Source organism: Suncus etruscus, chromosome 18 (genome assembly GCF_024139225.1).
Source record: "Suncus etruscus isolate mSunEtr1 chromosome 18, mSunEtr1.pri.cur, whole genome shotgun sequence".
NCBI lineage: Eukaryota > Metazoa > Chordata > Mammalia > Eulipotyphla > Soricidae > Suncus > Suncus etruscus.
This window is the reverse complement of record NC_064865.1, coordinates 33,532,064-33,548,470: the sequence shown is the minus strand read 5'-3', so window position 1 is coordinate 33,548,470 and position 16,407 is coordinate 33,532,064. Positions and strand designations below refer to the sequence as shown.

Here is a 16,407-nt window from a genome sequence, read left to right as displayed (position 1 = left end):
ATTTTAATATAGTGACCCTATAGTGTTCCTAGATCACCAAGGTCATACCTAGCAACGCTGGAGGTGGAGGTGAATCCAGTGCAAGGAGATCATACTTAGGGCCTCACTGCATGGAAGGCTTTAACAATTGAGTTACCTCCCTCTCCCCCTTGCTCGTTAATTTAGTCTTCATTGCTCCCACTTTTTTTCTTGTGGGTATGGGGAGGATTGCGTCATATAATACAGAGAGTCAAATTAGGGTAGGCCAGGTGCAAGGCCACTTGCCTTGATTGTGACTATCTGCACTTATCCAGCCCCTTTGGCTTTCTCTCTTATCACCTGTTACCAGAGCCTCCAAGATGATCTATGCCTCAATACAGGCCACTTTGTACTGCTCAGAATAACCCTGTGATGAGACCAGCTTGTTCTTTATGTGCCTTTCCATATGGACTTATACTACTACTCTTTTTTTTTTTTTTTTGGTTTTTGGGTCACTCCCAGCAGTGCTCAGGGGTTACTCCTGGCTGTCTGCTCAGAAATAGCTCCTGGCAGGCACAGGGGACCATATGGGACACCAGGATTCGAACCAACCACCTTTGGTCCTGGATCGGCTGCTTGCAAGGCAAACGCCGCTGTGCTATCTCTCCGGGCCCTATACTACTACTCTTATGCACTTAAATGGGTCCATCTATAATCTTGACTATACTGCTTGGAATAGTACAAAGTCATCCTTTAATTTCCTGCACATTTTTCCAAATTAGTCACACCACTCAACACTGTGAATCTGCTAGGCTCACCTAAGTCTCTACCTTCCTCACCTTAAACTGTTCTCCTTACTAAATTCTTTTTAAAAGTTTTTGTTTCACTAGACCACAAGAGTTACTCCTGATTCAGTGTTCAGGGGTGGCTCCTAGCATTGCTTGGGGAACTCTATGTGGTGCCAGGGATCAAACCTGCAAGCAGGGCAAGAGCCTTAAACCCTATACTCTCTCTCTCTGAGAGTTTCCTTGTTAACTTAAACTGATCCTTCAAGAAAGAACTCAAGGAGACAAAAGACAGCTCAGCAGCAAAGGCATTAGTCCAACAGTGTACAGTACTACTGCCCACCCACTTGCCCCAGATTCGCCCTGGTGACTGCTATTTAGAATCCCAAGCACTAGGGTGGAAGCAATAAAACAGTGGGTAGGGCACTTGCCTTGCACAAAGCTGACCCAAGTTTGATCCCTGGCACCCTATATGATCCTATGATCCCCCACACACTGCCAGGAGTAACCCCTGGACACCACTGGGTGTGACCCCAAACCAAACCAAAAAAAAAAAAAAAAAAAAAAGAATCCCAGACACACTGGAAGCTGGAGATAACACAGGTACAGGGTGCTTGCCTTGCACCTAGGTATGATCCCCAACATTCCATATGGTCCCCCAGAGTCTTGCCAGAGTGCAGAGCCAGGAGTAACTCCTGAGCACAGCTGGGTATGGCTAAACAAAAAGACTCCTAAGGCAGTCACATATGTGAGCACTGTATGCGTAAGAACAACACAGGGGACCCCCTATAATCTCCCTTAGCATAATTAAAAAGGGGTGACCCTTAATAAGCACCTGTTAGTTTCCTAACTATATTCTTGGCCAGCACCACAATGAAGTTTGTGAGTAACCCCAGGTTATCTCAATAACATGGGGAAGGGCCAAGGGGCAGAAAACAATGTGGGTATAATTTGTTCCCAAAGGCTTTGCTGACACTATCTGCCTATGCAAATTCTCTTTCTCCAGTCCTTTTATATCCCAAAACAAATGCACCACAATCTGAACCACTGTTTGATAAATAAATGTTCATTTTATCTTCCTGGGAGGATGACCTCAAAATTTTTTTGATTTTTGGGCCACACCCGGTGATGCTCAGGGGTTACTCCTTCCTGGCTATGCGCTCAGAAATCGCTCCTGGCTTGGGGCACATATGGGAGTCTGTCCTAGGCTAACACAGGCAAGGCAGATAGATGCCTTACCCCTTGCACCACCGCACGGGCCCCATGATGACCTCAATTTTTTTCTCACCTTCCCAAAGCACGGAGTACAGCAGTGCTAATTTAATTAAATACAGGTCTTAGTGCTGGAAGACAAGAGTCCAAAGGACGGACAGGGGCCCCGCCTCGCATGGTCTCCTGAGCACCGAGTCGGGAAGTAGACACCCTCATCCAGCACTTTCGGGGAGTGGGCCCCGAACCCCAGGACTCAGAATCCTGAACAGGTCTGAGCAAACTTATTGGCTAAGGTACAGCCAACCTGAAGGCCTTCTCAACACCCAGCAACTACACGCTGAGTCCAGCTGAGTCACAAGGCGGGTTAGGAAACAGCTGGGTTCAACCCAGGAAGCGTGTGTGGCGTGGCTGTGTGTTAGTTGTGGGGAAGGTCGGTCTTGTGGGTCTTCTGTGTCAGTGAGGGGGTCGGTCTTGTGTGTGTGCGTGTGTGTTAGTGGGAGGGTCGCTCTTGTGGGTCTTGTGTGTTAGTGGGGGGGTCGGTTAGTGGGTCTTTCTAGAGCTGAATTGTGTCCCCTAATCCCAAAGTGGGGCGTAGCAGTTGACATAAGTCCCGAGGTCTGATGCAGAAGAGCACAGTGGGGTCCAAAGGGGAAAGCAGCTTTCCTCTCAGCTCGCTTCTCCCCGCCATGTGCTCTCCCTCAGTTTCCGTCCAGCACCGCTGAACCTCGGGCTGTCCACGCGGTGCCCCCCTTCACCCCAAGCTCCCAGTGCTGAGAGAAACGCGCCGAGGCGGTGTGCGCACGCGCAGTAACCCCAGGCGCAGGGCCGGGTCAGTCCGGCGCTTCCTGACCCTCACACCTCAAGCCCCCAGCGCCGAGAGAAAACTCGCAAAGGCGGTGCGCGCATGCGCGGTTCTGGCGCTCCGAGACACTCACCTCAAGCCCCCAGTGCAGAGGAAAACGCTCCGAGGCGGTACACGCATGCGCAGTAGGCCCACAGCAGGGCCGGGTCAGTCAGGCGCTCCGTAACACTCACGCGAGTTACTCCCTTCTCTTTACCTCATCCCTCTCTTTCCCTCCCTGCCCAACCGCCTCCTCACCTGCAGGGCCCGTGCTCTCTCCGTCCCCGATCCACTCGGGCTCCGGCGGCTGCTGCTTGGGCCCCTTCGGCATCTCGTTGGCAGTTACAGCTACGATGACGGCGCCGGGCTGTTTCCGCTTCCGGCAGCGTGGGGCCGGGAATGGGGCGGGTTCTCCACTCCGGGCTGGTCGCCCCGACCCCTGGAGGGGCACGTGCTATCCGCAGCTGTAGCTCCGCCCCTCGTAGGGCGTGGTATTGCTAATGGGCGGGGCTAGTGTGTATTCGTTCGGGTGGTGACCGCGGAGCTTTTAAGGAGCTGGGAAAAGCTGAGTCGGTGACTGCGCTGCACAGAACTGGGGGATGAACCTAATTAACTCGACCAGCAGGAAGAAAGGGAAGCACTCCCTTTCTTACCGCGATAACAGCGGTAGGGCGTTTGCCTGGCACGCAGCCGATCCAGGACGGACGGTAGTTCAAATCTCAGCATCCCATATGGTCCACCCAGGCCTGCCAAGAACGATTTCTGAGCACAGAGACAGGAATAACCCCTGAGCACCAGAGGTTATTCAAAAATAAATAAATAAATAAAACATTGTGAATTACTAATCTTTTAGAGTTGAATTTCAGGCATACAGTGATAGTGAATTAGGTCATTCCCATCACCAGTGTTGATCTTCACCAAAATTTCTGGCATGCATCCTATTCTTTCACCCTAAGTCCCCTGGCCTGCCAGTGTAATGGGCCATTTTAAGTTTAGATTATTATAGTTTGGGTCTCTTAATTCCATTGTTGTTGACTTCGGTTTGGGTATTTAGTTCTGTCCTTTTAAAAAAAAAATTTTTTTTTTTTTGGTTTTTGGGTCACACCTGGCACCTCCTGGCTTTACGCTCAGAAACTGCTCCTGGCAGGTTCGGGGGACCATATGGGATGCTGGGATTCAAACCACCGTCCTTCTGCATGCAAGGCAAACGTCCTACATCCATGCTATCTCTCCGGCCCCATTAAGTTTTTAATATTTTTATTTAAAATATAATTATAGGGGCCGGGCGGTGGCACTAGAGGTAAGGTGCCTGCCTTGCCTATGCTAGCCTTGGATGGACCGAGGTTCGATCCCCCGGTGTCCCATATGGTCCCTCAAGCCAGGAGCAACTTCTGAGCGCATAGCTAGGAGTAACCCCTGAGCGTCACCGGGTGTGGCCCAAAAAATATATATATATAATTATAATTATAAATAATTATAAATACACTTCTTATAAAATAATTTAAATTTAGCAACATTATACATCACGTAATGCCTCTTTATTGTCAAAGAAGGTACCCACTAAATTTGATTTTTTTGGTTTTTGGTTTTTGGGTCACACCCAGCAGCACTCAGGGGTTACTCCCTGCTCTACGCTCAGAAATCACTCCTGGTAGTCTCGGAGGACCATATAGATGCCGGGATTTGAACCACTGTCCTGCATGCAAGGCAAGCACCCTACCTCCATGCTCTCTCTCCAGCCCCTAAATTTGAATGTAAAGAAAAGAATAAGGATTCTTCAAAGTTTTTCCCTCATTCAAATCATGCTATTTAGTTCTGTCCTTTTTTTTTTTTTTTTTTTGGTTTTTTGGGCCACACCCGTTTGATGCTCAGGGGTTACTCCTGGCTAAGCGCTCAGAAATTGCCCCTGGCTTGGGGGGACCATATGGGATGCCAGGGATCGAACCGCTGTCTTTCCTTGGCTAGTGCTTGCAAGGCAGACACCTTACCTTACCTCTAGCGCCACCTCGCCAGCCCCAGTTCTGTTCTTTTTTATTTCCACCAATGCATTTGAGACCATTTGGTCCCTGACCCCCATCGTCTTTAAATTTCTTCCCAATTTTGTAGGAAAAAAGCAGAAATATAAACAAAGTAAAACAAAGTAATTCATGTCCCAAAGTTCTATAAAAAAGATGGGAGCTGTGCTCACTTTGGCAGCACATATACTTAAATTGGAATGATAAGATGAGCATGGCCCCTGCACAAGGATGACACGAAAATTTGTGAAGTGTTCCATATTTAAAAAAAAGAAAAAAAAGATGAGAGTCCCTATTTAGAAGATACAAATAACGGGGGCCGGAGAGATAGCATGGCGGTAAGGCGTTTGCCTTTCATGCAGGAGGTCATCGGTTCGAATCCCGGCGCCCCATATGGTCCCCTGTGCCTGCCAGGAGCAATTTCTGAGCCTGGAGCCAGGAATAACCCCTGAGCACTGCCAGGTGTGACCCAAAAACCAAAAAAAAAAAAAAAAAAGAAGATACAAATAACACTTAAAAAAAAGCAGGGTGGCAAGTTTTTTTGGTTTTGGCTTCTTTTTGCAAAGGCTCAGCAAACATTGGGGGAAATTAGAAATTATATATCCTTGGCATAAAAAAATAGGGTGTCTCTACTCATGAAGCATCATGTTGTAAGACCAACCACAGGCTCTGGGCATACCAATTGTCCAACCCCAAGATCTTTCTTCATGATCCTAGGAAAAGTTCTCAATTGTGGTGGTTGTTGCAGTCCGGTTTCTGTAATTAGAGATCTTGGTTTGTTTATTTATTCTGAGTTTATTTTTCCCGGTTTTTCGGCCCACACCCGTTTGATGCTCAGGGGTTACTCCTGGCTAAGAGCTCAGAAATCGCCCCTGGCTTGGGGAGACCACATGGGGCACGGGGAGATCGAACCGCGGTCCTTCCTTGGCTAGCGCTTGCAAGGCAGACACCTTACCTCTAGCGCCACCTTGCTGGCCCCGGTTTATTTATTTGTTTGTTTTTGTTTGTGTCACACCCGGCAGCGCTCAGGGACCACTCCTGGCTCTAAAAAATTGCTCTTGGTTTTTGCACAGATCCTATGTCAAAGCTGGGTGTCACAGAGCGTCATCTGATTTCTTCTCAACTTTAGGTGGTGAGGCTGGGAAACCTGCCCTGAAAGCAAATTGTTGCTGTTTCCTAATCATCAGATGAGGTGTCACATGAGCCTGCCCTGGAGCAAGTAGGGGGTCAGGGAAGAATTAGGGCCTCCTTTATTTTTTTGTTTTGTTTTGTTTTGCGTCACACCCGGCAGTGCTCAGAGGTGACTCCTGGCTCTACACTCAGAAATTGCTCCTGTGGGCTCACAGGACTGGGGATTCAAACCACTCTTTTTTACTTTTTTTTTGGGGGGGGGGTTTGGGTCACACCCGGCAAGGCGCAGGGGTTACTCCTGGCTGTTTGCTCAAAAATAGCTCCTGGCAGGCATGGGGGACCATATGGACACAGGGATTTGAACCAACCACCTTAGGTCCTGGATCGGCTGCTTGCAAGGCAAACGCCACTGTGCTATCTCTCCAGGCCCTCTTTTTTACTTTTAAATTGTTAAACTGAATTACCATGAGACACACTGTTACAAAGTTATTCATGATTGGGTTTCAGTCATACAATGCTTATACCCTTTCCTTTACTAAGGGATATTTTCTTCTTCCAATTTCCTGTTTCCCTCAAATCCTCCCCACTCTAGCCTCTGGCAGACATTCTCTCTCTCCTCTCTCTTTTTATTCTTTTAGTTTGCAATATTGTTACTGAAGAGATATAATGCTTATCGTTTTACCTCCTTTCAGTGTCCATTTCTTGTTCAGAATGATCATTTCCAACTATCATGATCAAAATAGTCCCTTCTCCACTCTAACTGCACTCCCCCCTTCTTTGTGGCAAGCTTCCTATCATGGACTAGGCCATTTTTGCCCTTGTCGCTATTGTCTTTGGGTACTATCATCATATATATATTTTTGAGCCACACCCTGTGATTCTCAGGGGATGGGACACCGAGAGATCAAACCTTAGTCGGCCCTAGGTCAGCCGCGTGCAAGGCAAATGCCCCACTACTGCATCACTGCTCCGGACCTGTATCACCATAATTTTAAAATTTTTTTGTTATTTTTTTTGGGGGGGGCACACACACTCAGGGTTATTCCTGATTCTGAGCTCAGAAGTTGCTCCTTGGGGGCCAGAGAGATAACATGGAGTTAAGGCAAACGCCGCTGTGCTATCTCTCTGGGCCCAGAACTTGAAATTTTCAGTCCAGCATTCCATATGGTCTCCTGAGCACTGCAGGAGTGATTCTTGAGTGCAGTCAGTAGTAAACTGAATATAATCAGGTGTGGCCCACACTAGGGAATAAAAAAAAGCTCCTCATGTGAAATCCTATCAGACCACATCCAATGCCTGTTTATTTTTTTAGGGCACACCCAGGATACATTAAGGATCACTCCTGATGGTGCTGGATACCATATGGAATGCCGGGCATTAAATGAGGTGGCACGGGCCCAGAGAGATAGCACAGTGGCGTTTGCCTTGCAAGCAGCTGATCCAGGACCAAAGGTGGCTGGTTCAAATCCCGGTGTCCCATATGGTCCCCGTGCCTGCCAGGAGCTACAAAATGTCTTAATTGCTGCACTATTGCTCTGGTTTCTCAATGCAGTATCCTATATTACATCTTTTTTTTTGTTTGTTTGTTTTTTGGGCCACACCCATTTGATGCTCAGGGGTTACTCCTGGCTATGTGCTCAGAAATCGCCCCTGACTTGGGGGGACCATATGGGACGCCGGGGGATCGAACCGCGGTCCTTCCTTGGCTAGCGCTTGCAAGGCAGACACCTTACCTCCAGCGCCACCTACCCGGCCCCCCTATATTACATCTTGATAAAAACTGACAAATAGGGCCAGAGAGATAACACAGGGATAGGGCATTTGCCTTGCAAGCAGCCATCTAGGACGAATGGTGGTTTGAATCCCAGCATCCCATTAAGTCTGTTCCTGCTAGGAGTAATTTCTGAGTGTAGAGCCAGGAGTAATCAACCCCTGAGTACTGTTGGGTGTGACCCAAAACCCAAACCAAAAAAAAAAAAAAAACAAAACAAAAAAAAACAAACACCAAACAAAACCAAAACCAAAAAACCCTTGACAGTTAAAGGTGTAGTTAAAAGGTAGAGTGGGGCCTGGAGAGATAGCACAGTGGCCTTTGCCTTGCAAGGAGCCGATCCAGGACCAAAGGTGGTTGGTAGGTGGTTGGTTTGAATCCCAGTGTCCCATATGGTCCTCCGTGCCTGCCAGCAGCTATTTCTGAGCAGACAGCCAGGAGTAACCCCTCAGCACCGCCAGGTGTGGCCCAAAAACCAAAAACCAAAAAAAAAAAAAAAAAAAAAAAAGGTAGACTGCTTGCTTTATATATGTGAAGACCTGGGTTCATTTCTAGGCACTGCAACCAAATTTCACTCTGTATCTCCAGAGACAACTAAAACACAGAAATTAAAATTAAAATGCTTGTTTCCACTGCATTTATTACTAATATAAAAAAATGTTAAAAAAAAAATCTTCCTTAGTTCTCCAACAGCTCTCATCCCTCCTTGCCCACGCAATTCCTGACCTCAGGGCCACTTCAAAACTGAATTTGTTCACTGCTGTTTTCACAGAAAACAATCAGTGACAAGGATGCAGGAGTTAGAAGGTTGGAGGTGACAGTACAGTCCAAGTTCCACCAAAGTTAGGCCCAGTGGAGCGTCACAGAATTCAAACAAAAGGGCTGGTGGACTCACAATGACACAGTTGAACTGAAACGGGCTAAAGAGAGAAAGGAGAGTCCCTTAGAGACTTTAAAGAATATTTCACGGACTTGTGTCAAACCCAATACAAATACACTGGGAGAAGGGGAGGAGGTCTTAACGGAAAGTTTCACAATTCTCCCATGTTGGGAGGTAGGGAAAGTCTAGAGGGCACCAAAAGACTCATTCATTTTGGCAGAGAAACTACTCTAGTTTAGGGAACTCACGAAAATTCCACAGACACCAAGAAGGGTTAGGAGGGGATGCACAGTTTCACAAAGCACAGTGATCACAGACCACAGTGGTAGAGATCATGCTACTGACGCCAAAACTATGAAATCTGAAGTTGAGGGGGAAGTGACCTTCTGAGGAATGACTCTGTCCCAGTCATCCAAACTTGTCCCAGGTCAGACAACCTGATGAGTTTCACAGAGCAGCTGACATCGAGGGTAGGGAGTGGTCACATGAAACGGCCTTCAACAAGCAGCTAGAAGAAGAAATGGTGGAAACTGCTCCAGGGCTCTCAGGAAATGAGGACAAAATGAGTCTGGGTGGACAGATGCACAAGAAACAGCACCAAAGAGGTTTCCTGTTCAGTAGTCACTAGATGATGGGGAATGGATCCAGAGGCAGTTGAAGAGAGCCAAGATGGGGTTCCAATGGTGAGTCTGGAGGCTGGATCAGAAGAGCAATGTACTAGTGATAAAATACAATTCTGGACCCCAAATGGAGGGAATGGCGTCAGTGAGGGTGGTAGGTCAAACAGCCTCACAGTAGCTATCAGAGGATCACAGGGAAAATGTATGGCCGCCACGTCACAGAGAGCTTCTTCCAGCCTGCATAGGAAGGCACAGTCTCAGAGAGGCGGTCCATTGACGCCTGGGTGGTAGAAGGCACAGAGGTCCTCATATCGACAATGGCCCTTGGTTGCAAAATGTCGGCAGACAGGGCGGCCAGATTTGTCTGTGAACAAGTGAAAATCAAGCAGTTTAAAATTTGAATAAGGAAAACATAACACAAGTAGAGAGTGAATTAGAGAGCAGTCATATTTCCTGTTTCCTACCATTTCCAGATTAATTTCTCCCAAGGCTGTTCAAAAGAACAGTAGAGAAGAGTAAAGGGCATTCAAGAGGTAGGTTATTCTGGTAGGAATGGCAGTAAATGTGGACAGGCAAAAATATAAACTCTTACCGTCCGTAACTTGGGGTCCATCCTTGGGTGGGAAGGTATTCTGGACAAGAGACCAACTTTTGAGCCTTCGAGGGTTTCTCTGCTCTTTGTGAAAGCCACCCCAGGAAGGACCCCCATGGCCTGGACCAGGTAAAGGAGGTTCAGCATTGACTCCCCACCAACCACGACCATATGGGCCAAACCTGGGACCTAGGCCCCCTCGAATTGGACCTCTGCCCCGGGGAGGAGGTGGGAGACTCAGCAGTGGTGGAATTATTGGTCCTCTCGATTCTGGAGGACCTCTGTGAAGAACTGCAGAGACACATAGAAAGGGGATTAATGGTCAGCTTCCTTTTGATAAAGACCTGTTAAACATTTTTGAACTGAAGTATGATATGCATGCCCCCAAATGTAATAATATTAAGTGTATAAATCAATTGTTACAAAGTAAATACACCTGTTTTTTAACTACCCAGATAAAGGGATATATTAACTCCTCAAGAAAAGTTCTTAATTTTTGGGCCTGGAGAGATAGTACAGCGGTGTTTGCCTTGCAAGCAGCTGATCCAGGACCTAACGTGGTTGGTTTGAATCCCGGTGTCCCATATGGTCCCTTGTGCCTGTCAGGAGCTATTTCTGAGCAGACAGCCAGGAGTAACCCCTGAGCACTGCCGAGTGTGGCCCAAAAACCAAAAAAAAAAAACAAGAACAAAAACAAAAAACAAAAAACAAAAAATTTCTTAATTTTCATCTCACCTTCCAACTTGGCCACCTTTGTCCCCAAAGTAGCTACTATTCTGACTTCTAACACCATAGGGTTAATTTTGGCCTGTTTTGAACTTCACATAAATGGAATCATACAGTCAACTTTTGTCTGGCTTCTTTAGCTCAACGTCGCATTTGTGAGTTTCCTCCAGGTTGCTTATAGCAGGAAGTTCACTAAATTCCAGTGCACTGCAGCATCCCATTGTGTGTACACATACTTATCTAGCCATTCTATTGTTGAAGGATCTGGGAGTGGTTTCCAGCTTGGGGTTACAACGTAAAAGGCTCTGAACATTTTTTTGGTTTGTTTTGGGGCCACATCTGGCAGAACTCAGTTCTTTCTCCTGTGTTTCTATACTCAGGGATCATTCCTGACAAGGTTCAGGGAGCCTTATGGGGTGCTAGGGATCGAATCAGACTTCGCCAAGTCCAAGACAAGCACCTGACCCAGTTACTATCTCTGAGGCCCCTGCCATCAACATTTTTGCATGCCTGATATACATGCATTTTGTTCAGTATTGTCATATAAACCATCTATTATGTGCAACTTTAATAATGTCAAATTTTTTCCTACCAAATATTCCATATCCCATATCTTCAACACTTTTTATGGGGAGGGGCCACATCCAGTGATGCTCAGGGGTTACTCCTGGCTATGCGCTCAGAAATCGCTCCTGGGCCCGGAGAGATAGCAGAGCAGCGTTTGCCTTGCAAGCAGCCGATCCAGGACCAAAGGTGGTTGGTTCGAATCCTGGTGTCCCATATGGTCCCCCGTGCCTGCCAGGAGCTATTTCTGAGCAGACAGCCAGGAGTAACCCCTGAGCACCGCCGGGTGTGGCCCAACAACAAAAAAAAAAACAAAAAAACAAAAACAAAAAAAGAACCCAGGCCAGCCGCATGCAGACTAATGTCCTATCTACTGTGCTATGGCTCTGGCCCCTAGCCACTCTATCATTTCTGTCATACTGGTGAAAATGAAAAGTGGTACGTGTATGTGTTTTGTGGTAAAATAGGTAAGGGCTAAAGAGACAGTATAGAAGTTAAGGGGCCGGTGAGGTGGCGCTAGAGGTAAGGTGTCCCCCGGAGTCCCATATTGTCCCCCCAAGCCAGGGGCAATTTCTGAGCGCTTAGCCAGGAGTAACCCCTAAGCATCAAAACGGGTGTGGCCCAAAACCAAAAAAAAAAAAAAAAAAAGTTAAGGCCTGCTTGCCAAGTATGAAAAGACCATGTAAGTAAAATTTGCCGTTTTTACTCTAAGATTACATCTTTGCATTTTTATGTAAAATTCAATGTGAAACATCTTCAGAAATTTTTAAGTAACGTGAAATATAAGCCACATAGCTACAAAATCACTTTTTTTGGGTGCTACATCCAGCAGTGCTTAGGGGTCACTCCTGGTTCTACTTGGGGACCATATGGGATCTTGAAAACTGAACCCAGACCAGCTTTGTGCAAGGCAAACATCCTACCTGTTGTCCTATCACTCTAGCTCCCAAATCACATTTCTTTCCCCAGCTATTATGTATGTGGCAATCACTATTCATTTTCTGTGAAACTGAGTACCATTATCCGATACCTGAGGTAACTGTAGTCATAATGTATCTATCTTCTATGTTTTGGGTCCACCCAGTGGTGATCAGGGAACCATATGCTTTGCCAGGGATAGAACTCAGGTCAGCTACATGCAAGGCAAGTGCCCTATCCACCGTACTACCTTTGTGTGTGTGTGGGTGGTGGTGGCAGGTTTGAAGTCTACACCAGTGATGCTCAAGGATCACTCCTAGCAGTATTTTGGAGATCATGTGACATGCTGGGGATCAAAGCCTGGTCAACCATGTTCAAGGTATAGTCTCTACACACTATAGTATCCAGGGGTCCTCAAACTTTTAAAACAGGGGGCCAGTTCACTGTCCTTCAGACTGCTGGAGGGCCAGATTATAGTAAAAACAAAAATTATGAACAAATTTCTATGCACACTGCATATATCTTACTTAGAAGTGAAGAAATAAAATGGGAATAAATACAATATGTGGCCCGCGGGCCGTAGTTTGAGGACCACTGCGTGACTATACCATTACTCCAGTCTCTGACCTATGACAAGTCTTATTTAGTATAATGGCCTTAAAGTTCATCGATATTGTAACTTGATAATGTCCCTCTTTTGGAAGCTGTATGGTATTCCATAACAGGAATACGGTCTCTGAGGGCCAGAAGTGATCTCTGAGGGCCAATATATGTGGCTCAAAAATCAACCCCCTATCAGCCAAAAAGACTTATTTTTCTGGATATATACTTAAGAAATGAGATTGCTGGGATTAGAAAATCATTGAAAACAACAACAACAAAAAGTGAAACACATGGAGTGGGAACATGCTTGGTCACATCTAGAGGTGCTGAGGCTAGCTTGGCTCTGTGGTCAGGAATGACTGCTGGTGCTGGGGATTCAAGTCAAAGTTGGCAGGATGTACTATGTCTCTGGTCTGTACTAAAATATTTTTTCTTTTTCTTGGTTTCTGGGCCATATGCTTGGGATCTGCACTAAGAAATTATGCATGTCAGGCTCGGGGACCACATGGAACATCAGGGTTCAAATCACCTGGATTGGCCACATGCAAGGCAAGTGCTCTACCTGTTGTACTACCACTCTGGCTCCATATTTTTAATTTTTTTTGAGGAAGTTCCATACTGTTTTCTTTTTTGCTTTTCGTTTGAATTTTCGGCCACACCTGGTAACGCCCAGGGGTTACTCCTGGCTTGGGGGACCATATGGGACGCTGGGGGATCAAACCACAGTCCATCTTAGGCTAGCATCAGCAAGGCACGCCTTATTGCTTGCGCTACCACTCCGGTTCCTAGATACTGTTTTCTGTTGTGGTTGTATGAAATCACAATCTAATTAAAATGCACAAGAGGGGCTGGAGAGATAGCATGGAGGCAGGGCATTTGACTTCCATGCAGAAGAATAGTGGTTCGAATCCCGGCATCCCATAAGGTCCCCCGTGCCTGCAAGGGGCGATTTCTGAGTGCAGAGCCAGGGGTAACCCCTGAGAGCTGCCAGGTGTGACCCCCCCCCAAAAAAAACCCAAAACCAAAATAATGCACAAGAGATTCAATTTCAAAGAACATGCTTTTATCTAGCTTTTATTTAACGACTAATGATGCTGTGTCCAGTAATACTCAAAGCATACACCTGGCTTTATACGAGACCATATATGATGTTGAGGAATGCATCAAAAGCTTAGTTGTGAGCAAAGCAACCACATTAACCCCCGTATGATCTCTCTGACCCTGATGTTGAATTCTTGTTCACATTATTGACCTTTTTTTTTTTTTTTGGTTTTTGGGTCACACCCGGCTGCGCTCAGGGGTTCCTCCTGGCTCTGCACTCAGAAATCGCTCCTGGCAGGCTCGGGGGACCATATGGGATGCCGGGAATCAAACCACCATCCTTCTGCAGGCAAGGCAAATGCCCTATCTCCATGCTATCTCTCCAGCCCCATTTTTATTTGAATTCTTTTGCCATTTTTGTTTTTAATTTTATTTAGAAAATGGCGAAGATGCTGGGGACCAAGTTGCTGTGTGCAAGGCATGTATTGTAATCCCTACACTATCTCCTCAGCCTATTTTTTTTTTTTTTGACATACCCAAGTGTTTCCTCCTAGCTCTGAGCTCAGGAATCATCACTGCTGAGACTTGGGAGAACATATATGGGGAGACAACCCAGGTGCAAAGCAAGTGCCTTACCTGCTGTACTATCTCTCCAGGTCCTCATCAGCACACTTTATACTTAATTTAAAGTTGAATATAGAACCTGGAATGGATGTTTGTGTATGATATGAACAGGCAAAGTTTCATTTCTTTTTACATGAATATTCAATGCATTTGTACATTAATCAGTACTTTTATTGAAAAGGCCAGCATATCAGTTTCATCATCATAAACAAATGTCCATATATATGTAGACCTGCTACTGGGTGTAATGCTTTATGCTATTCTTATTGACTTATATGTTTAACATTGAACCAATATCACAGTAATAATCACTAGACTCACAGTAGTCCTGATGCTCAAATGAGCTTTCCCTATTTGACATTTTGCAAACTCTTGCCTTTTCATATAACAGTGTAGAATGCCTATTTCCACATAATCATTACAGACAATCTTGGAAGAACGACATGTTTGTTTGTTTTTTTGGGTCACACCCAGCAGCCAGCAGCGTTCAGGAGCTACTCCTGGCTCTACGCTCAGAAATCTCCCCTGGCAGGCTTGGGGGACCATATGGGATGCCGGGATTCTAACCACCGTCCTTCTGCAGGCAAGGCAAACGCTCTACCACTGTGCTATCTCTCCAGCCCCAAGAATGACATTTTTACAATGTTGAGTTTTCTCATGTTACACATCATTTCATTCATTGGGGTAAAATCTTTTGCTTTCAAGTCCTTACTGGGTTTTATCCCTCCCCCTTTTCCAATCTGGAGACCCTTCTTCCTCACCTGACTTGGGGTCACCAGGCTTTCCATTGGCCATGGGGGGTGGGCCCAGAAGGCTGGGTGGTCCTATAAGCAGACACGAAAATGCAGTCATCAAAAGAGATTAAATTGCTGATGAGCCTATGTTTTTCTAGTTGCTTAATAAAACCAGTAGAGTCACCACCAGTTCCCACCCTTTCTATCGCCTGTCCTTTCCTCTGCAAAGCCTTTTCAGCTGTGCAACTGAAGCTCTCTCTGTCCAAGGGGTAATACCAGAAGAATGAGAACTATGTTTTGCATAATATTGCTCATCAAACTATCCCAGGTGAAATCAGCGCTCCTGCCACTGCTGGGACCTGAATAGTTTAGTAAAAGGCTCTACCTTCCCTGTGAAAACCGATCACCAACTGTCACCCTTGCAATCGCAATGTGCATCTTCTCTAGGGTCCCTCTCCCCTACCGTCTGCGACTGCGCAAGGCGTTCTTTTTTTTTTTTTTTTCCATCACTCTTCTTCTAGAAAGGTTGAAGGGTCGGCTTTACCTTAGGACTCAAGACAGAGAAGTCCGGGCTCACGGCTCTAAGCCAGACCACCCCCCTTTACACCTGCCTCAGCACTTGCGCCCTTGCTTCCCCCTTCCTCCTTCCCTACGAGCCCCCTCCCCCGCAGCACCACCTTCCCAGTCCCTAATCCCTCTCCGGGTACCGGGCGGAGAGCCATGTGCACAGAGCTGGCCGGGCTCACCGATGAGGCTCCCGTCCTCCTCGTCTCCAGGCTCCTCGCGCTCCGGCAGTGGGTGCTGGGGGTGCGGGGGCTGCTGCGGAGTGGGCTTCTTTCGCTTCGGCATCGTGGTTGCGGCAATGGCTGCAGTGGGACGGGAGGGCGGTGGGGAGGGGGCGCGCGCGGATTCTGTTTCCGCTTCCGGGGGGCGAGCAGCCGCCTCGCCTCAGAGCAAGCACTTTCCTCCTCGCTTTCTGCCACACGCGGCGGCAGTCACAAACCTTCGCAATCCCGCTTAAAAAACAAACCCCCCAAAATCTCTCCTCCTCTCCGAGCGAACCCCGCCCACAACCGCTTCCACACAAGAGCGTGCAGAGGCTGTGGAGGGAGCCATGGCCCAGAGCGGCGCCGGCGCGACCCGATGACGTCACTTCCGGTTCCCAGTTGCCGTGGCAACAACGGCAGGACTCCAGCCCGCCCTCTCTCAGAAGCTTCATTTTTATTTTCTTTTCTCCCACCTTCATTTTTCTTCCCGAAGGTCCGCGCCGCTCCTTGTCACCGCGGCCACCAAGAAGCTGAGGCGCAGAAGTCTTCTTCAGCCAGCCGCCATCAGCCCCTTCAGGAAGCCTCAGGCGGACTCGGCCCCGCTGCGTGGGGCTCAGCCACGTCA

At 47.2% G+C, this 16,407-nt stretch overlaps 2 protein-coding genes and 1 pseudogene across 3 annotated transcripts in view; 1 reads left to right on the top strand and 2 right to left on the bottom strand.

Annotated features, from left to right (window-relative positions):
- ABCF1 (ATP binding cassette subfamily F member 1) overlaps positions 1 to 16,407 on the bottom strand; it is a 141,161-nt gene that overhangs the window by 17,704 nt on the left and 107,050 nt on the right. Inside the window, exon 2 of one of the 2 annotated variants that reach the window (XM_049765333.1) lies at positions 3,055 to 3,142. In XM_049765333.1, coding sequence (XP_049621290.1) covers positions 3,055 to 3,127 — 73 coding nt within the window. In that variant the 5' untranslated portion in view covers positions 3,128 to 3,142. Of the gene's footprint in view, positions 1 to 3,054; positions 3,181 to 16,407 lie in introns of those variants that run through there. The other variant, XM_049765332.1, reaches the window with a different exon arrangement.
- On the top strand, positions 4,977 to 5,077 carry LOC125996776 (uncharacterized; annotated as a pseudogene).
- Positions 8,445 to 16,407, bottom strand: part of PRR3 (proline rich 3) — a 641,937-nt gene continuing 633,974 nt past the window's right edge. The window contains exons 2-5 of the mRNA XM_049765435.1: positions 15,762 to 15,962; positions 15,043 to 15,105; positions 9,806 to 10,096; positions 8,445 to 9,577 (exon numbers count right to left, since the gene is read on the bottom strand). Of these exons, the coding sequence (XP_049621392.1) occupies positions 9,471 to 9,577; positions 9,806 to 10,096; positions 15,043 to 15,105; positions 15,762 to 15,864 (564 nt within the window). The 5' untranslated portion in view covers positions 15,865 to 15,962 and the 3' untranslated portion in view covers positions 8,445 to 9,470. The remainder of the gene's footprint in view (positions 9,578 to 9,805; positions 10,097 to 15,042; positions 15,106 to 15,761; positions 15,963 to 16,407) is intronic.